We start from the raw sequence: 22,299 nt of genomic DNA, 5'->3' as shown, positions 1-22,299 counted from the left end.
TTTAAGATAGCTCGCAATCACCATACAAGTGGGAAGAGTTTTCTAATTTGAATATTTCTCTTTTTCCCTCGACAATCTAGAGGCATAAACTTTTCTTTACATTGAAAATACTTGAAAATCACGTATCTAATAGTTTCTAGGAAAATGTTAACAATATATTCTTGAAAGCTTATGAATAATATGAGAACTTTCGTTTTGCCGACCATAATGGTAAATCGCTTGCCTGCATTTGTGTAGTTTATAATTTCTATACCTTCGAAAGGGAAGGGAATTATTCAAGCAAATGGACATTTTTATGAAGCTAAATTACCTCCACTCACCACCGAGCGGCGAGTATAATTGCTCTGTCACATGAAACCATGGCAACTGGAAAAAAGGAAAGGACTGGGTGACTAACCACCTCATTGGTTTTTCTATTGTCAGACCATCAGGAATAAGAATAGAACAAACTACGCACCAAAGGCAAAAAAGCATTGGCAAAAGAAACATAAAAAAACATTCCAAAGTAAAAATGGCCAGTGATGATTCCTGGGTTTTTGATTCGTTGGTGTGTTTTCTGCACGGACCCGTTTGGAATGCTCCCCTGCAAACATTTATTGAGGAGAAATCGCTGAGTAAGCGTATCTTAAAAAATTATAAAAAAAAAAAAAATCCTGAACGACTATTAAATCTTCTTTTAGTTTTCGATCCCAATTTGCAGCCGGACGAAAGTAATCCCGAGGTCAAGCGCATCCATGAAGATTATAAAAATCTTGTCGACTACATGTTGGGTAGTTTTATGGAAGAAATGCAAATTACGCCAGAGCAATTTGAAATGGCCTGTTTGGAGGGTAGGCAGCAGCATAAGGATAATCCCTTTCAATTTCATCAGGGTTTATTCCAGCAGGTGGGTAGTACAAACAAGAATAGGTCCGACATATATTTTCCGATTTGTTACGTTTTCCATATTCCAGATATGGGCTGCCAATGACATAAAAATTTTCATACGCATGATGACTCAGCGTAATGTCGAACTACAGCTACAGGCGTTGGATTTGATAGAGAAAAATCAATTGGCATTGTTTCAGCAGGGTGAAAGTTTCGACAGTCCCAGCGAGAGTGGAAGGCAGTCACAAAAGTGAGTGATTAAGTATTCCCACTGGAAAATATTATTCGGTTAATATTTTACATATTTAAATATTTTATTGATAATGATTTCCAAGAGAACATATTGTCTGAATAATTTTTATCATATCATCTGGATAATATTTTCTGTAGGTTAGGGAAATCGTAGTCGGATGATATTTTTATTGGAAAATTTATCCAGATTGTATTTGTGTACGAAAACATTATCAGGATGATGATTTTTGCTGAAGGAAAACATTATCCATATAATATAAGAAAACATTATCCGGCTGATATTTGCCATAGAAAAACAGATAAAAAGTATAGGATAATATTCTGTGTAGAAGAACATAACCTTTATAAGATATTTAAGGCAATCATTACCAGCATACCATTTTCTATAAGAAAAAATAAACTGGATAATATTTACTAAAATATAATATTTAGAAAAAGACATTACCCTGGAAAATTAGCCAGATATTATTCGGATAATATTTTTTATATGAAAACATTATATGGATAATTTAAAACATTTTGCGGATAATAAGCATCTGTAGTAAAACATTATCCGGATAACATTTTCTAAACTAAATGTTTTTTAAATAATGTTTTCCCATAGAACTTGTTATACGGTTTATATTTTCTAAAGAAAAACCCAATCCGGATAATATTTGAAGACAGTATCCGAACAAGGTTTTTTTCTATAGAAAATATTATCCGGTTTATGACAATGCATAGAAAATATTATCCGGATAATTTTTTCTGTAGGAAAACTTTATTCGGATAATATTTTATATATCTAAATACTAGTAAGTGCCCGCTACTCCGTCAACGAAAAGTCCACCTTATAATTTTAGATTCGCTCCTACTGTTAGTGTTAAGCCTATTTACTTCATAAATCGTACTAAATTCAGATTTCTAAGGATTTATACATTATTCAAGAAAATGATTACCTTTTGCGCTAAAGAATTTTCAAAATCTTCCATTTTTATGTTTGATGAAGAGGATATTAGTAAACCCATTGCACAGTGGACTCACATGCAATTTATCTGTGCAAAACAATTACAACCTCTCCATATGTAAACCTAAGAAACCAACAGTGATCTTAATATCAAGTTCCAGGATTTCAGCTCTGTAATTTCCCCATTACCAAATTTAGTATAATCTTAGTACGCATTATCAAAACAAGCACCTTCTCTCAACCACAGACACAAATAGTGACATCCATAACAAATTTCAGGATTCCAGCTCCATCCCTTCACCAAACACTCAATTAAGTACCACTTAGTACTTTTGGAACAATTATAGTAAACGTTTCCAAATACCAACAGACAATAATTCCAGATACCAACAGAGACCTCAGTATCAAATTTCGGAATTCCAAACCTTTAAAATCACTCAATGCCGAATATCATATAATTTTAGTACTCATTTGCAAAACCGTTCCATTTCTCAATCCTAGACACCAACAAAGACCTTAATATAGAATTTCAGGATTTCAGATCTATTCCTCCACTTAATACCAAATTTTGCACTATTAAGTACTTTTCGTACGATTATAGTACACTTTTCCAAAACCACCTTCATATTTCAATTCCAGATACCAACAGAGACCTCAATATCAAGTTTGAGGATTCCACCCTTACTCGTTTCCCAATACCAAATTTAGTACTTTTTGTACAATTATAGTTTGAACATTTCCAAAACCACCTCCATATGTCCAGGCTACACAAGAACAGCGACCCTTATACCAAATTTCAAATTCAAGCACTATTTGTTCACCCAATACCAAATTCTACCGTTCACATAACAGCAAATGGTTTCATTTTAAATGTTTAATTCAATTTTAGAACTTTTCGTAACCTTAAAGTTCGAATTTCGAAAAAAAGACTTTGATACATCTATTCTACACTCCATCAGTATCTCTCATTCCAGAAATTTTCTAACGTAAAAATACTCTAAATAATGAACACAGTGCCCGGACAATGTTGTCTAATGGCAAATATTATCCCTTAAACGTTTTTCTATAGAAAATATTATCCGGTTATTGACTTTCCGGATAACATTTTCTTTTAGAAAGCTTTAAATTTTTAATAGTTTCTGAAATTTTACATTATCCAGCTAATAGTGTTGATTGGAAAATTTATCCACATTATATTTGCATTATTCGGATAATATTTTGCGCATTATGTTTCCTACAGGAAAGCTATATTTTATGTAGGATATTTTCTAATTTTGATTCAAATAACGTTTTCTATAGGAAAACATTCTTCGGACAATTATCCGGATTATGTTGCAAATAACAATTTATTTTTGTATTTTTCTAAGCGACAAACATAGCGATGTGGACAATTTCATTGCAAAATCTGTGGGCAAAGAAATGGAAACGCCTGAGGCATCTGTGACCCCAGAGCCCGATGCCACCGAACAGGATGTCAATGAAAAGTTTGAACGTTTAAATTTATTCTTTGAAAAAAATCAACAGGTATTTGAAAAATTATTCCTATATCAAAAATACAATACAATTATTAAACCTCCCCCCTTGTAGGTAAATCCCGATGAAATGATAACACGCCAAGAATATCTGAGAGAGCAACGTGATAAAATCATTGAGCTGAAAAAGAAAACTAGAGCCAAACAGTTGCAAGAGACAGTGGCCAAATCATTGAACTCGCCAGTACCGGGGACATCTGCCTCGAAAAGTGCTAGGCCCACTTCGGCCCAAGTGGCTCAGAAACTAATGGAAAATGTTTCCAAACCAAATGCTGCCTTGGAAAAGCCGGACGAGGTGGAGACCGACTCGGCATTACAGTTGAGAAAAACGTTGGCAAAACGCTTGAAGGCTGAAGTTGTGGAACAGAATTGAAGTGTTTCAAAAAAAGGGGGAATAAGAAAAACTAAACATAATAAATTTATTTCATTTAATGAAATAAATTTTTCAGAACATTACTTAATTCTAGCAAAAGAAAACTCTATATTTGCCTTGTTTAGTCTAAAACTTAAATACATAAATATTTTTCAATTTATTGATGTGAGCATATCAAAAGCTTGTTTTAGTTATAACAAAAGGAAAATTTTTCTTCAAATTTTTTTTTAAAGTATAATGTGGACAATCTGTATACTTTTTATATCATTTGGTAAATTAAAAAAAAAAAAAACTATATTTTTCTTCGCCATAACCTCACATTTTTAACAACTGTTTTATTGGTAATGATGACTAGTTTTTTGGCAAATAAATTCTGTTTTTTTTTTTCATTGTTTTTTTTAAACAAAACACATTCACAAATTCGGTTGTGTAGAAATATATGCTACTCTAAATAAATGTTTTAAATAAATTCTAAGGTAAGCTGATCTCTTGTCCCCAATCTCTCTCTTTCTCCCACTCATTTAGCCTAGTTGTGCTGCCTGGTTGTCTTTTTGTGTGGCTGAATTTTGCTGCGCTTAGGTCATTATTTGTGTATATTTTTTGGTCTCATTAAACTGGTATGCGATCACGCAAATAGGACATTATGGCCTCGGTTCCCCTTTCCAATGTTTGATGACGTGGTAATTTAAATGGATTTCCGATAATTTCCAGGGTCCTAAAAATGCGATACGTATAGTAACGGATTCTTCGACAGTATGCAGAAAAAAAACTTACGTGATATTCTTTAAATTTCCCAGTATTGGTGGAACATGATCGATATCATTGTTACGCAGATCTAAAATGGCCAGACGTTTGAGGGCCCCCAATCCATCGCTGGTGGCATCAATGGATTTAATGCGATTATCACATGCCAGCAGAATTTCCAAGCCTTTTAAATCATAAATACATTTGGGTAGGGTTTCGAATCTGGAAGTAAAAATGCGTATTTTTATGTAGGTGGACTTCTAGAATATAGAGCATATAGACCAAGTGGGAGTCTCCCCATATGTGAATAAGGTCAAAAACAGCCAGGCCGTTTTTACAAGGCGAGCTGAAGAGTCACCTTGGTTCAGGTTCATAGCCAAATTTAGGGACCAGCCAGATTTTCAATGTTAATGCAAGCCGGTCTGCCTATTTATAGCCAGCCATACTGTGGGACCTGCTCATAGGCCACTTTCTTACCTATTATTGGATATATTCAGCTCTCTCAGGGTGACCAAAACTCCAAACTCTTCAGGTAAATCTTGTAGACTATTACAGGATAAATTAACCAATGATAAGCGGGTAAATTGCGAGATAAAAGAGGGCACATGATTGATTAGGTTATTAGCAAACACCAACTCCGAACAACAATCTTTCATTTCCAATAAACTAAATAAAGAAAAGAGAAGTGGAGATATAAAAAACTATGTCATAATCACAGATAGATCAAAACATACCCCTCTGGCAGGGTGGTGAAACGATTTTTGGATAAATCAACAATGTTGACATGCTCATTGCAGGCGGTTTCAAATACTTCGCGTGGCACCTCAGTCAGCTGTTGCATGGTCACTGTAAGGCAGCGAGTTTTATGGAGTTTGTATCTGAAAGGAAAGGGTGAAAGGGAGATAGAATGATTACACAGTGCAACACAAAAAGTAATTAAGGATAAAATCCAGCGGATTTTGAAAGTAGAGCTAAAAAAGTTTACATCGAAAAGTAACCTTTTCTGCTCTTTTGAAAATTTTCGGATTAAGATTCCTCGGAATCTGTGCATTTTAAATATATTCAACAATATTGCATAAAAATACGTGACATATTTTGTCCTTCTGTAGGGGCAAGTTTCGCCCCCAAAACACCGATATACGTGTCTTCTTTTTTAGCTCTACTTTCATAATCTGCTGGATTTTTACCGTATTTATGAAATAATTGAATTATGTCGCACAGTGTTATTAGTTTCGAATATTCAAAAATATGTTCTAAAGGCCACTACCATTAAGTTGTGAGAGTATACGTGTGGAAAGATGAAAATACATCAAAGGATTTTTTCCTGGGATGTGTCATCGACTGGCTTTTCTATAGAAAAACAAGGCCGTTAGGTTTAGTTAATTCAATTTATGCTCATAAGCTTTTGTTATTTAGAGAAAAATCCAGCCGACGATTTATGCCAGAAAAAATCTACCTATTCTCGCTGAAGAGTAGGCATTTTATTATAGAAGTCGGGAGCAGTCCCAAAAACCTCCTCTCTCATTCGGAAAAAAGAAAGTATTCACACGTTTTAAATGTGACTTATAAAGGGAATGTTTAAAATATGCACCCAGTAAATCTTTTAAGTATTCGAATGGAAACGCGGGAATACTTCGAAATATTTTCTTTTTGGGAAAAGTCATCGGCTGGCTTTTCTATAAAAAAGGAGATAGGTTGACTTAGTTTTTATATTGCAAGCAACCAAGCCGATGATTTATCCCAGAAAAAAGTCCTTCTATTCTGACCTGACCTTGTCGTAAACACATCTGATCCGTACCAGAACTGCAATAATGTAAAAGTTTTTACTAACATAACCGCTTGATGATATAGAAAAAAAGAAAACTAGTAGATTCTTGCAGGTTCTGGAGCAGGCCAGTCAATAGCAATGAATTTATTTTTTTGTAATTCGAACTTCAACACTGACATGAAAAATCAGTGCTACGCCTTCATTTCTTACCTATTGGGAAATATGGAATTTTCTTCTTCGAAACTTAGGCCTCTTCGGGGACTATTCAAACCGTCAGCCCCCATACTGCCAGTCAGCGAAGATGATGAATTTGAGGTTTTCGCTGCCGCTTCTATACCCGCCTGACGATCACGCAGAGTTTTTAAAATACGCACCGTTCCACACTGCAATATGTCACGACGTATGGATTTAATCGGATTGCCCTCCACCTGCAGACTGACGAGATGAGCCAAGGAAGCCAATGAGTAGGGTAAATTTGATACGGAATTATTCGAGATGTCCAGGCGTGTTAGATTTTGAAGCAAAGAAATTTCATTGGGTATTTCGGTGATTTTATTGTCTCGCAAATCGACAATTTTCAAATGTGGCAAATGGGAACAGAGCTTCTTTGGTATTTTCTATGAAATAAAAAAAGAACAACAATTAGACAGTAGTTTTTATTTGTTTTTTTTTTTTTTTTTTAATAATAATAAGTTAAAACGATGGCCGGATTCGAGTATGACATGTAAAAATATGTCATGCGAAGACTTTAAGTTGCTTATGTAATCAGACCTGATTGATAGGCTTCTTGCTCTAGAGGCTCTCATCTAGATCTAGATCACTCGACTGCTTTTGACACCCCTGAGTGGGGGAGTTCTATTCACCATATTATGTTTTGGATGACTCAATCTGGTGAAGGATACGATTATGCTGATGTAGGGTAAAAACCAGGCCTCCTCATCAAATTGGTCCACTGGAGTCATGAGGAGGCACCCTGTTGCTGTCCGCAGGCAGCATTCTATAATGTTTGGACATTCATCTACTGCGTAGCACTAGTATTCGCAGACCATAGCGATTGCATAGCTAAGATAATAAGAGGTCAGCAAGGTGTCCTTATCCGCGCCACAAGTGCTGCCGGCTAGCCTCGTGAGATCGCCGGCTAGCCTCGTGAATATGCGTCGATTGTGACCCCTAGAATTTTGGGGTAGTAAGTGGTTGGAATTATGTGCCCACGACGTATACATTTGGCTGTGTCTCACCTATAAGCAACCTCGAACGGAAAAGTACAAACAAAGTTCACGTATTCTCTCTTGATTTTAATTTACCATAGATTGGTCATACCATACGGCCTCGCTTACCATTTAGTGTCGGATATATTCATATTCTACCTCTGAGGGAATACGCGAAGTTCCGCGAGATAGGTGTTAAACCGGACACATATGCCGACGGCAAGACCCGTCGCCATGATCTTTCAAGTGTTGTTGCACAACAATCGTAACAACAACCACATACAAATTTGTTTTTGTAAGTAATACAAGTGTCAGAGTTATGTGTCCAAAAATGTAAACAAAATAATACATTTTCAATAAATTATTTTAATTTCAAAAATATACATTTTTCGAATTTGGATTATTAAATTGCAAATGCAAAAGAATACTTCTTAAATTGTTCAATTTTAATGCTTTCACATCATTCCCCTGAATGTATAGTTGTTAGCTGTTGGTTCTAATCTCTCAACACTTCAAGCAATCGCTAGAAAATCGCGGAAAAGGCAATATCTCTTCGAAGTTGAAGCGGAACAGAATACATACATGAAGTATTCTACATTTTGCAATTTTAGGAAACATGAAATATACGAATATATTATATAACGTGGTGTCGCTGTTCCTTAACGACAAAAAAGTTTCCGAACCATGGCCTTTAGCGTTTTGTTAAGTACATCGGCGTTTGTTTCTATTATTAGGCAAATTGTCCTGCAGTGAAATTTTATACCAAAACAAGTTAAAAAGCAGAAGGTTCGGCCGGGCCGAACTTTGAATACTCTCCACCATTTGGAACGAATTCGGAAATAAAATCCTTAAAAAAATCTGTTATAATTTTAAAAATACCGAATATTGCCGTTATATTGGTGTCTATACCACGTGGACCTACATGGGCATTGTTTTGTCATAAGTCATTACAATATTCAAATTCGAAACTTGAAATAAACGGTGGATAATGTAGCTAAAATCATCAAAATATCGTATATAGGGAGGTAACGTTATATCGGAGCTGTGCGAAGACCTGAACCAGCATAGACAATTTTCTGCCATAGGCTGTAGCATCCATAACGAACTTCAAATACGCGTCTCAAACAATTTCGGTGGGTATTGTACCTAAACTCGTCAAAATACCGAATACAGGGAGGTACTGGTATGTGGGCCCTATACGAACGACCTGCATAGAAAATTTTCTGTCACAGACTGTAGTTCCCATTACCAGCTCTAAATACGTAATTTGAAACAATTCCGTTGAATAATGACGCTACAATCATCAAAATACCGAATATAGGGAGGTACCGTTATATGGGGGCTATACGAAGACGTGGACCTGCACAGACAGTTTTCTGTCTTAGGCTGTAGTATCCATTACGAACTTAAAATACCAAATTTGAAACAAATCTGGTGAATAATGTCGCTAAAATCATCAAAATACCGAATATCGGGAGGTACCGTTATATGGGGGCTATATGAAAACGTGGACCTACATGGAATATTTAAGAACTTAACCTGCCTACTGGAAAAATAAACACGTGTGCAATATTTTAGCCTTCTATCTCAATTCGTTCGAAAGATAGCGTGATTACAACAGACAGACAGACGGATATGGCTAAATCGACTTAGAACGCTTTTTTACGCTGATCAAGAATATATATACTTTGTTGGCTCTGACATGAGTATTTCGAGGATTTACAAACGGAATGACAAAGTTAATATACCTGCCATAGTATGGTGGAGGGTATAATAAGGGTATACCTATTGTATATTAAGAAATGGAATTAAATCACAAAACGTCATATCGAGTTGGACACTAGTGTTACTATAGAGTCAAATCAGCTGGGACTTGCTGTTACCTATAATAATTATACTATTAGAAAAAAATTGTAATTAGCTGGTAACTCTACTATACCTTTTTATTCTAACATGGATGGGAATACACATGGTACAATGATATCAAGGTAGGGCTATGATACCATATGATTTCAATTTTTTTATTTTCTTGGCTTAATATGTCGTCTTTATTTGTTTATGTATGTGTTTTCTTTTCCATAACAAAAAATTGTTCAGAAAACATTCAAATTCGGATGTTTTCAAAATGTTTATTTTATCGTATGCATCGACAAAATCTGGAGTTTTTGTAGCAAAATAATACTTTAGAGATATATAGAACCTGGTTTTGAAAAGAAGTGTTGACCTTTCATTCAGTTTTCGCGGTTTTCAATTATTTATTCAAAATAAATGCAACAAGTTGTTTGATTTTGTTATGGTTTTGATACTAATTCTGACATTACAAGCCAAACAGGTAGACCTCTATTCTTGCAATTTTTTCAAAGTTGACCTACCTTCTCTTCATTGTACCATGGGAATACATACTTTTTGACCCTACGCTCCTTTGTACTTTCACGAAGGAGCCAGATGTTGACTTTTGCCAGTATTTGTATCTTAACGCAATACATAAAACAGAAGCTTCAAAATGGGCTGCAAAATTGTACATACCTCTATGAAATTATTTGACACATGTAGCTCTTGTAGGTCACAGCCATCAAAATCTGGTAACTCTTTGATATCATTGTGCTGGGCATATAAACATTGCAGCTTCCTCAGACTGCCCATATCTTCGGACAGTGCAATCAAATCGTTATGCATTAAATCCAATTTTTGCAAAGCTATGGAGAGAAGACAAAACATTAATTATCCATTATCGTATACAAGATCGCCATAGTTTCAACTTACAACGCATATTGACCAAATCTGGCGGTAATTCTTTAATATGATTATAGGCTAGTAAAAGCGTGTTGAGACGCACCAAAAAACCAATACCACCAGGTAAAGCGTTAAGTTCATTATTTGAGACATCCTTTTGTTTGGAATGAGGGGGAAGGGGTGGATTAATCGTTAGATATATTTTAAAAGTATGTATATTAGAAAGTATGTAATTAAATAATTGTTAGAAATATGTATATTTGCCAAATAATTCTCCGTAATAGTTAAAAAAAAAAAACGAAAATATTTCCTATTTTCATGGTTTTTGCTATATTTTGAAGCATATTTTCTCTCAAACTGTTATACTTAGATATGTTTCTTATTTCTAGACTTCAAGTGAAATTTGAATAGCAGCATAAATTGCTTAGCGTGTCATATGCTGTTGAACCAACACTCAATAGAAATATTCTATCTAATATTCCCCTTTTTATACCCTCCACCATAGTATGGAGGGCATATTAAGTTTGACACACTTCGAAATTTACATTTTAGAATTCACAAACTATATATATTCCTGATCAGAATAAAATTCTATTTCGATTTAGCGATGTTCGTCTGTCTGTGGAAATAACTCTAGCTTCCGAACAAATTGAATTAGGTTGAATAAATTTTACACAGATGTGTTTTAAGTCTGCAGGACTTTTGGTATAGACCCATATAACTTCAACGCAAATTTTGTGTGTGTTTTAGTCACAATTTCAAACCGAATTTGCTGTAAATTGGTAATATGTATTTTCTATATGTAAGAAACATCCTTGCAGAGAACTGGTACACCAACAAAGGCTTATACTTCGTTAGCGAAAAGTGTTAGTTTCGTTCCATCAGTTCATTCAAACAGAACTTCATACATCGTTCTAACTTTTTAGCTGCACCAATTTATTCATATCCAAGTTTTTCCTTTATCGAAAGGGATAAGAAAAATGATTAATTTTTGCACCAAAAAGCCTTCAAATTCGTTCCTTTTGAAGTTTACCGAAGTTAAACCCTTGCACAATGATTCCACATTCAGTTTTTTATGGCCAATCTATTTCAATGTTTTTTTCGTAAAAAAATTGGCCACCACCATATCTAAATCCTAGAAAATAATAGTGACCTCAATATCAAATTTCCGAATTCATGTTCTATCTTTTCTCTCAACGGGAAATTAAGTACCAATTTGTACTTTTCGAACAATCATAGTGGGCATTCCCAAATCCACCTACTTCTCTCGAAACTATACCAAAAGTATCCTCCATATCGAACTTCAGAATTCCAGCTCTATAGTAATACCCAATCCCAAATTTATTACAATACATTTCGTAGAGTACTTTTCGTACAATTATAGTACACATTGTGAAAACCACCTCCATATCTCAATTCCTTTCACCCAATACCATTTAGTACTTTTTGTACAAATATAGGACCGGAACAGCGGAAAATCTTGAACACAGATACCATCAGTAATCTAAATATCAAATTTCAGAATTTTATCTCTATCCTTTCACCCAGTGCCAAATATGGTAACATTTTGTACTTTTCGTACAACTAGAGTACACATTTCCTAAACCGAAGGTAACGTTAAAAGAAATCTGCATAAAGACATTTGCAGTGCGCATGATAACCTTCGAAAGGAGTTAGCGGTGTGGGCCAAATTTGGCACATCGTAATAGTTTTACAATACTAAAATCGCACATCGTAATATTTAATTAGATACTATTTAGGTCAAGTGCGAAAACGGACATAATACGTAATACTAAATTATCAAAATTTTGAATAATAATAATAACTCTCGTAAAATTTGAAATCCGTGTCCGATTTTCTTCATACTTAACACATCTTAATTTGTTTGGCATATATTAGAGAAATGAAAATATTGAGTACATCGAGTATGTACATCGGCCAACTTGTTCGCCTCCTACAAAGTTAAACATTTTTCTCAATAAAACCATATGAGATATTGAACAAAGGGAGTACAAGTTAGTACTTTTCGTACATATAAAGGAGGAATTTCTGATTTTCCAGCTCTACCTCTCCATCCAACACCGAATTTATTACCATTTAGTACTTTCAAATGTCGCCAAATCTCAAACACAGATACAATTTTTATCTTTATTCTTTCACCCAGTGCCAAATATAGTACACATTTCCGAAACCACCTTCATATATCCAGGCTACCCTAATGTCAAATTTCAGATTTCAAGCACTATCTGTTCACCCAATACCAAATTGTATCAAATATAGTACTCTTCGTACCCATTTCCAAAACCACCCCTTACCACAAACCAACCACAATACAAAATTTCAAAATTTAAGCTTCATCCGATCAACCTGAACCAAAGCATTTTAGATTGAGTCCACTTTTTTGTAACCTTAAAGATTGAATTTCCAAAAGCCCCTATCCTGCACTCCAGCAGTGACGCTCATTCTCACACACTCAATTTTTAATACTTTTCGTATCCTTTTGGTATGAATTTTCAAAAACCCAGCCTTAACGTGCAAATTTTCAGCCGTTTTGACTGGGCGTTGATTCTAGGCCAGCCAGTTATTTCATTATTCTTTTATATATAGATATATAGTTTTGACCCCATATAAATTTACCTTCAGATATTCGGTGTTTTGATGATTTGTGTCTTTCACCCAGTGCCAAATATAGTACACATTTCCGAAACCACCTTCATATATCCAGGCTACCCTAATGTCAAATTTCAGATTTCAAACACTATCTGTTCACCCAATACCAAATTGTATCAAATATAGTACTCTTCGTACCCATTTCCAAAACCACCCCTTACCACAAACCAACCACAATACAAAATTTCAAAATTTAAGCTTCATCCGATCAACCTGAACCAAAGCATTTTAGATTAAGTCCACTTTTTGTAACCTTAAAGATTGAATTTCCAAAAGCCCCTATCCTGCACTCCAGCAGTGACGCTCATTCTCACACACTCAATTTTTAATACTTTTCGTATCCTTTTGGTATGAATTTTCAAAAACCCAGCCTTAACGTGCAAATTTTCAGCCGTTTTGACTGGGCGTTGATTCTAGGCCAGCCAGTTATTTCATTATTCTTTTATATATAGATACTAGCTGAACCCGGTGCGCTTCGCTACCCCTTTTGATTTTATATGCATTCAAAATTTTATTTACGAATATATGTTGGTTAAAAAAAAAAAAAAACATATTTAAAAATTAAAAAAAAAATTATTGCACTACTTTAATGCGTAAATATACAAAACCATTAGAAAAACGGTAACATGACATACATACACGAAGGGTTTGTCCTTCGGATTTATTTATTTCATAGCAAATACCAAGCGTGCAGTAAACTGCAATCTTTTGAAGTTGAGTGGTATTTCTGTTGCAATTAATGAATTCAAGATAGCAACATACTTCGCCGTAATAAGCGTATTTCAAATTAATTGTTGTGTTGTTTTTTAGTGTTAGCCTAAGGCGTTGTGGGTCAATGGTTCTTATTAAAATCATATCCCAATCTGATCCGATTTAAATATAATTTAAAAAAAAATACTTTTACACCAAATTCCGCCACACCTTTCATATTTCATTGAAATTGGTGCGTCAAATACGTGAAATCGGCCGAGAATATATATATGGGAGCTATATCCAAATCTTAACTAATTTCCAATTAATTTGTCACATTTATTATTGTAACCACACATATGTTAGCTATACCCAAACCTCAACTGATTTCAATAAAATTTGGCAATTTTTTCTGGTGCCAGATTTCGTCTTTCTCGCTTTGGGTGCATCAAATATGTGAAATCGGCTGAGTATATATGTGGGAGCTATAATTAAATCCGAGCGTATTTGAATATAATTTGTCAAATTTATTTTTGTACCAAGTTTAGCCACTCATGCCGAATTTCATTGGAATCGGAAATACGTATCGTGTTTTGTGCATCAAATATGTGAAATCGGCGGAAAATATATATGGGAGCTATATCCAAATCTGAACCGATTTTAATATAATTTGACTAATTCATTTTCTAATCAAAATCCCGTTACATATTCCAAATTTCTTTGGAATCGAACATACATATCGTGCATGGTGCATAAAATACATGAAATCGGTCGAAAATATATATGAGAGCTATATCCAAATCTGAACCGATTTTACTATAATTTGACAAATGTATATTCGTTTTAATTTCCCCTACAGATTCCAAATTTCATTGAAATTAGAGATACATAGCGTGTTTGGTGCATCAAATACATGAAATCGGTCGAAAATATATATGGGAGCTATATCCAAATCTGAACCGATTTCAATATAATTTGAAAAATTCATTTTTGCTCCCGATTCCGTTACTTATTTTAAATTTCATTAAATTTGGACATACATATCTTATTTGGACCACCAAATACATGAAATCGGCCGAAAATATATATGGGAGCTATATCCAACTCTGAACCGATTTCAATATAATTTGGGAAATAAATTTTTTTTAGATAAAATCTATCACACGTTTCAAATTTCATTGAAATTGGGGATACATAGCGTGTTTGGTGCATCAAATGCTTGAAATCGGCCGAAAATATATATGGGAGCTATATCCAAATCTGAACCGATTTCAATATAATTTGACAAATTTATTTTCGGATCAAATCCAGTCACATATTCCAAATTTCATTGCAATCATAGCAAATACCAAGCGTGCAGTAAACTGCAATCTTTTGAAGTTGAGTGGCATTTCTGTTGCAATTAATGAATTCGAGATAGCAACATACTTCGCCGTAATAAGCGTATTTCAAATTAATTGTTGTGTTGTTTTTTAGTGTTAGCCTAAGGCGTTGTGGGTCAATGGTTCTTATTAAAATCATATCCCAATCTGATACGATTTAAATATAATTTTAAAAAAATTACTTTTACACCAAATTCCGCCACACCTTTCATATTTCATTGAAATTAGTGCGTCAAATACGTGAAATCGGCCGAGAATATATATATGGGAGCTGTATCCAAATCTTAACTAATTTCCAATTAATTTGTCACATTTATTATTGTAACCACACATATGTTAGCTATACCCAAACCTCAACTGATTTCAATAAAATTTGGAAATTTTTTCTGGTGCCAGATTTCGTCTTTCTCGCTTTGGGTGCATCAAATATGTGAAATCGGCTGAGTATATATATGGGAGCTATAATTAAATCTGAGCGTATTTGAATATAATTTGTCAAATTTATTTTTGTACCAAATTTAGCCACTCATGCCGAATTTCATTGGAATCGGAAATACGTATCGTGTTTTGTGCATCAAATATGTGAAATCGGCGGAAAATATATATGGGAGCTATATCCAAATCTGAACCGATTTCAATATAATTTGAAAAATTCATTTTTGCTCCTGATTCCGTTACTTATTTTAAATTTCATTAAATTTGGACATACATATCTTATTTGGTCCACCAAATACATGAAATCGGCCGAAAATATATATGGGAGCTATATCCAAATCTGAACCGATTTCAATATAATTTGGGAAATAAATTTTTTTAGATAAAATCTATCACACGTTTCAAATTTCATTGAAATTGGGGATACATAGCGTGTTTGGTGCATCAAATGCTTGAAATCGGCCGAAAATATATATGGGAGCTATATCCAAATCTGAACCGATTTCAATATAATTTGACAAATTTATTTTCGGATCAAATCCCGTCACATATTCCAAATTTCATTGGAATCGAACATTCATATTGTGTTTGAGGCTTCAAATGAACGAAATCGGTCGAAAATATATATGGGAGCTATATCCAAATCTGAACCGATTACAATATAATTTAGCAAACTTATTTTTGTTCCAAATTCCGTTACACATTCCAAATTTGTAGACTGTATCTTTAACCGATCAATAGATATGTGCATATAAAATCTAAATTTTTGGGAGGTACCTCCGATTCTGATGCTATATCTCCAGTTCCAAGTGGAAATTCAAAAATGTATATAGACTATGTTACTTTCAGGCGATGTTGCAGTATATATGGAAATTTTCAGAAAAATCTATTCAGCAGTTTTCGAGTCCATAAATTACAAACAAACAAACAAACAAACAAACAAACAAACGTACAAACATTTTCCTCTTTTATAGATATAGATATAGTTTTGACCCCATATAAATTTACCTTCAGATATTCGGTGTTTTGATGATTTGTGTCATAATTTTTACCGGGTTTGTTTAAAATTTGAATGTAGAATTAAGAAGGTAAAGTCATGGAATGATATGTTTACAATTGTTTTTATTTTCAAAATTATTCATTTGAAAACATCTCATTGTCAAAATGTATATTTATAAATCCATTGTACATACGCAAACCAGAGATGCTTGCTTTGAACCTGCTTTCCATGCAGTAAAATTTGACAAGCTAAATTACAAATAAAAATGCAAATATGGAAATACTTATTTGGAATGACTTTACCTTCTAAATTTAACCGTGCCTACTGTGATAGTAAATTGCCTATACAGGTCCACATTTTCGTATATCTCACATATAATTGTACCTCCCTATATTTTGATGATTTTTGTCATACCTTTCACAAGAATTATTTCAAATTCTGAATTTGGTGTTTGCAGTGGACACTGTTTCCTATGACAGAAAATTGCCCACAAAAATTCGCGTCCTCGCGCAGCTAACATGTAACGGTACACACCAATATTCGGTACATTTTAGCCATGGTACAATAAAAATGTAAGGTAGAGCTACCAGCTGATTACAATTTGTTCTAAATGTATCCGACTTCTGCTAATTTTGTGTATGTATTCTTTGTTTTAATAAATGTAAAAAAATTTCAAAATCAATGAAATTGAAAACGCATAAATTGCGAGACGCGCATTAAATCTATTAGCCAGTTTTGCATTGGAATTGAAAAATAGAACTGTTTAGATTATATTTTTGAAAAAAAAAACATCCAGGTATTTCATTTATTTTTCCGCTGTTCAACTGATTTTGAAAATAAGTAACTTTATCGAATAAATGAAAACAACTTGTTGCATGCAAATTTGGCATGAAGCGGGCATAGCCTTAGGGCTGTATTTCTGTAGCTTTACGAAGCTGTTCTACCTTCTTATTGTACCATGATTTTAGCTACAGAATTATATTAAACTAGGTGTTTGAAGTTTTTAATAGGCACTCCTTTTCTGGCAGATAATTGGCTGTAAATATCCACGTTTTAGTATGGCCCCGTTTAATCATAACGCCTGATATTCGGCATTTTTAAAATTAAATAGGCATTTTTCAGCAGTGTTTTTTACATATTGCAAGTTCCTTCCAAATGACAAAGTTCGGCCCGGCCGAACTTAGCTACTTTTTTATATGTTACTATTGAAAAAGCACAAACTTCCCTCTAAACGCGAATAGACTTCGCTTACAATCAATTGAGTATCTTCCTGTGCCTCAGGCAAAATTTTAAAGTTCTAGCTCTTACTGATCGGTCAATGACAGTATTTACTTTATAGAACTTTTCGCAACAATTGCATTCCGTAATTTTCAGTGTTCTATACATTAAGCAAAAGTGTCCAAAATCAAAGTATGACAAGAATTCAAAATTTCGCACCAAACATGACGTAAGGTGGAGTTCTGTTGGAGCCACCAATCTGAAATTTAGAAGAAATCGGACTTAAAAATTCGTTCTTTTTGGGCACAAATAAATTTTAATGGGGTTAAGGTGTAAAGCTAGAATCTAAACAAGTAACAAGTAAAAGCAGCTAAGTTCGGCCGGGCAGAACTTTTAAAACCCTCCACCATTTGGAAGAAACTTGAAAATTTTCAAAAAATCCGAAAAGTATCACTTAATTTATATGGGGACAATACGAAGACGTGGACCTGCTTACGATTTTTTTTATCATACGCTGTAGTACCAATTGCGAACTTCAAATACGAAATTTTAAACAGCTCCATTGAATAATGTCGCTAAAATCATTAAAATATTGAATACGGGAAGTACCGTTATATGGGGGATATACGAAAACGTGAACCTGCATACGAATTTTTTTGTCATAGGCTGTAGTACCCGTGACGATCTTTAAATACGAAATTTGTTACAATTCCGGTGAATAATGTCGCAAAAATCATGAAAATACTGAGTATCGGAAGGTACCGTCATATGGGGGCTATACGAAGACGTGGACCTGCATGCGAATTTTTTCCCAATACGAAATTTGAAACGATTCTGGAGAATAATGTTGCTGAAATCATGAAAATACCGAATGTCGGGAGTACGAAGACGTGGACCTGCATACAAAAATGTTTGTCATAGGCTGTAGTATCCATTACGATCCATTAACTTCAAATACGAAATTTGAAGTAGTTCTGGTAAATACTCTCGATAAAAACGTGAAAAATCATGAAAATTCCGAATATTGGGAGGTACCGTTATATGGGGCTATACAAAAACGTGGATCGACATGGCTCATTTACGAACTTAACCTGCCTACTTCTATCTCAATTTGTTCGAAAGCTAGCGTGATTACAAAAGACAGACAGACGGACATCGCCTCCTGGAGGGTATAAAACGTGTTGTAAAAAAATTAAACTATAAGTTCGCTAAAAGTACTAAATGGTGTTAAAGCAGAATCTTGAACATGGAAGTCACTTTTGGAATGTAGAGCTTGGATAAGAATGTGTTCTTAAAATTTGAAGAATCGCTATTTAAATACTATACCATTGATATTGGGTGAACTGAGCTAGAATTATGAAATTAATTAGTGTATAGGAATTGAAAAAGGAGTTATTTGAATTTAAAGAATTAACTGAGTTAAGAAGCGTTTCAAAAATATATCTGTTACAGGCATTAATAAAATGTATGACATTTTTGCAAATTGGAGTTTTTTTTACATTTTATAATGAACTACAAGTTATATTTTCGGAATAAAGTAATAAGTTATGAGTACGTTTTTGTAATTATGTATGTTTAATTGACTTCAACTACTTACCAAAAATTCCAACATATGCAAATCGCTGATATCCGGATTGAGTTCTTCGAATTGATTGTGCGACAAATTCAGGTAACGTAAGTCAGGTAGAGTGAAAAATTCACGCGGTAGCTCCTTCAGGCGATTTCGACTCAGGTTGATGCGTAACAATTTCTCTAATTTTCCAATTTCTTTGGGTATGGAGGTTAAGGCGTTGTCGTGAAGCTGAAAGAATTAAAGGGAGTAAAATGAAATAGGCAAATTATTATTTTACAGATTTGGAGTTAAAGAGTGTAGCTGCGGAGAGTTTTAAGTTTTTTTTTTATACCCTGAGCCATTTAGCTACAGAGGGTATATATCATATAATACGGACAAAATGTGTTTCATCGAAATAACCGTTTTTTGACACTAGGTCTCTTTGGACCAAATTCGTTCAAGACATTTGGAGTCGGTGTTGTCCGCCTGTCTGTCTGTCTGGCTGGTGCTCACGATAACCTTCGAAGGGAGTATCTAATTACATCCAATATCGTGATATTATAATCAAACATAGATCGAATTCGGAGATGGGCAATATCGGTCCACTCCTTCTGGTCAAACTCAAAATAATTCACCTTATAGAACCAGAAAGAATCATTAATTTTTATGCAAATCGTAATATTTTTATCAATGCTAGGTTGGGTGAGTAAATGGACAATATCGGCCCACTCCGTCAAGTACCTCAGCACAAAGGGTTGAAATGTTGAATAATTGTAATTCTCATAAAATGTCCGATTGTCTTCAAATTTAACATATCTCAGACTTTCTTACTACAGAAGATCTGGTATGAAAGACGGATATAACGGGCCACTCCTTCTCATACCTCCCCCATAACGGGTCAACATTTAAAAAAGTTATGAAGTTCATAAAACGCTAAATGCAAATCCTGAAATTTTTATCAATGCTAGGTTAGGTGCGCCAATGGACAATATCGGCCCACTCCGTCAAGTACCTCAGCACAAAGGGTCGAAATGTTGAATAATTGTAATTCTCATAAAATGTCCGGTTGTCTTCAAATTTAACACATCTCAGAATTTCTTCTTACAGAAGATCTGATATGAAGACGGATATATATAGTAACTCGTGCATTCCATTTTATCCCATTTCTTCGGAACCTCTATCATAAAGGATCAACGGTTTAAACAATTAGAATGCAAAGCTGAGGGCATACATCTGTAGGAAAACCCGACTGGTACTTTTTGACTTGTTAATTTTTTACCTTGGTTTGCTTTACTCACCGTCAATGTGGTTAACGAACATAAATTTTCAATTTTTGGCGAAAGCTGTATTAGTTGATTTGAACTTAAATCTAGATTATTCAAAGGTAATTGATTCCACCAGGCATCCTCCTCCTTGGCCACCAGCGACTCCAAGGTGACCTCAGCATTTTTGTCGCTAGCATTGATGTCATAGACTATATCAGGTACTGGAAAAAAAGAAGAAAATTAATAAGAATAGCAATTAAACTGGAGTAAAAATCGAAACAGAAAAGGATGCAAAAAATGCTACACTACAATCATCTGCAATTGTTGTCAGCGATGGTAATTCAATTTCATCTTTGCTATCTGTGTCCTCGCTCTCCATTTCACTGGTCGAATGGTTGGGACCCAGCAAATGTAGCGGACGTATATGGTAATAACGTCGCCTGGGATAAGGACGACGACACATGCAAAAGGATGTCAACTCCTTGGGTTTTTTCTTTATTGTAGCTATTTTGCTTGATTTTCGGGGATGTTCCGATTAATAGAAAGAAGAAAATAACGCTGTTGTTCTTTTCACTTTAAAAGTTCTACGATTACTGTAAACGTTTGTCATGAGCGTATCATATTTTGTTTATGAATGAGAGATTTTCATTTTGTTAAAACATTTAACCAGGCATGAAATTTATTTCACCGTTTATGGTATTATTACCGACAATGCATTTGTCGGTCATTATGTTTTTTGTTGTCGTCGTTTTGTTGAGTCTTGTTAACAGCTTGACTGACTTAACTTAACCAACTGACTGAGTGCCTGGCCAGCTAGCCAGTTAGCTGTAAAATATGTTGTTTGTGGTGTCAAATGACTTTGCACCGCATTGAGGTTCACTGTCAAGTTGATTCACAAGCCCATATTTTTCCACCGTGAAAATATTGCTGTTGGTGCTTGTAGCTGCTCATATTTCCACTTCCACCAGTTTCACTCTATGCTTTGACGGTGCATTCAATGTTCAATTTTCACATCAATGTTAATTCACAGCTATGGAATCGCAATCGCATCGATTCGCTGTCAATTAACCGCAAACGTTTTGTTCAAAACATCTCAGCGTCATTTAAGGCAATTCTATTTTCCGACTGCGGCTTCCATTGGAAATTAATTATTCAATTCACGTATGCAATAAGAATATTCAAAGGCAAAGGAGCCTAGATCGTTCCGTCAGTGGTTTGGAATTACACCCTTCAGAAAAACGTTTAGATTTGATTGTTAATTAGACTACTAGACCAATGTTGCAAAGGCTAGACATTCTCAGATAGAATTTTTGGAACCTTTCGTATATAAAATGATCGGTTGTTTCACATAAAGCCTTTTTATACACTCTTCCATAAGTTGGAGGCTATCTGTCATTTTATTTGGGATTCAAAACCATATCGCCCCAAGTTTAGGTATAGCCCTGAAATTTAGGTATGGAAATATCGGGATATACGATCATTTTACAAGCGTCGAGATTATTGACCTTTTGTGAGGGATGTACCAGAAGGAGTGGACTGATATATTCTGATTAGATATTGTGTTTTAATAAAAATATTGGAATGTGTGAAATTTGAAGATAATTGAATGCCTATTTCGCATTTTGGGAGATATATAAATATTCAAAATCTTGAACCTTTGTGGG

The 22,299-nt window shown here is 34.4% G+C and overlaps 2 protein-coding genes across 5 annotated transcripts in view; one reads left to right on the top strand and one right to left on the bottom strand.

Moving 5' to 3' along the window:
* Positions 1 to 301: 301 nt before the first annotated feature.
* LOC101891475 (cilia- and flagella-associated protein 36) lies at positions 302 to 4,074 on the top strand. Its single transcript, XM_011295430.3, has 5 exons — positions 302 to 614; positions 681 to 886; positions 954 to 1,117; positions 3,433 to 3,589; positions 3,653 to 4,074. The coding sequence occupies exons 1-5, from the start codon at positions 512 to 514 to the stop codon at positions 3,968 to 3,970; spliced, it is 948 nt and encodes a 315-aa protein (XP_011293732.1). The 5' UTR covers positions 302 to 511; the 3' UTR covers positions 3,971 to 4,074.
* Positions 4,075 to 4,081: 7 nt separating this feature from the next.
* Positions 4,082 to 22,299, bottom strand: part of LOC101890605 (leucine-rich repeat-containing protein 40) — a 31,562-nt gene continuing 13,344 nt past the window's right edge. For 2 of the 4 annotated variants that reach the window (XM_005186408.4, XM_059127007.1), the window contains 9 exons: positions 20,669 to 20,856; positions 19,416 to 19,619; positions 10,454 to 10,577; positions 10,217 to 10,386; positions 6,693 to 7,099; positions 5,449 to 5,592; positions 5,192 to 5,380; positions 4,745 to 4,936; positions 4,082 to 4,685 (listed from right to left, as the gene is read on the bottom strand). In XM_005186408.4, coding sequence (XP_005186465.1) covers positions 4,580 to 4,685; positions 4,745 to 4,936; positions 5,192 to 5,380; positions 5,449 to 5,592; positions 6,693 to 7,099; positions 10,217 to 10,386; positions 10,454 to 10,577; positions 19,416 to 19,619; positions 20,669 to 20,856 — 1,724 coding nt within the window. In that variant the 3' untranslated portion in view covers positions 4,082 to 4,579. Of the gene's footprint in view, positions 4,686 to 4,744; positions 4,937 to 5,191; positions 5,381 to 5,448; positions 5,593 to 6,692; positions 7,100 to 10,216; positions 10,387 to 10,453; positions 10,578 to 19,415; positions 19,620 to 20,668; positions 20,857 to 20,944; positions 21,212 to 21,323; positions 21,379 to 22,299 lie in introns of those variants that run through there. The other 2 variants (XM_020037797.2, XM_011295429.3) reach the window with 2 other exon arrangements.

The sequence above is a fragment of the Musca domestica genome, unplaced genomic scaffold, assembly GCF_030504385.1.
Source record: "Musca domestica strain aabys unplaced genomic scaffold, Musca_domestica.polishedcontigs.V.1.1 42, whole genome shotgun sequence".
In the NCBI taxonomy this organism is placed as follows: domain Eukaryota; kingdom Metazoa; phylum Arthropoda; class Insecta; order Diptera; family Muscidae; genus Musca; species Musca domestica.
Note: the sequence above shows the minus strand (reverse complement) of the source record. Positions and strands in the feature narration are given on the sequence as shown.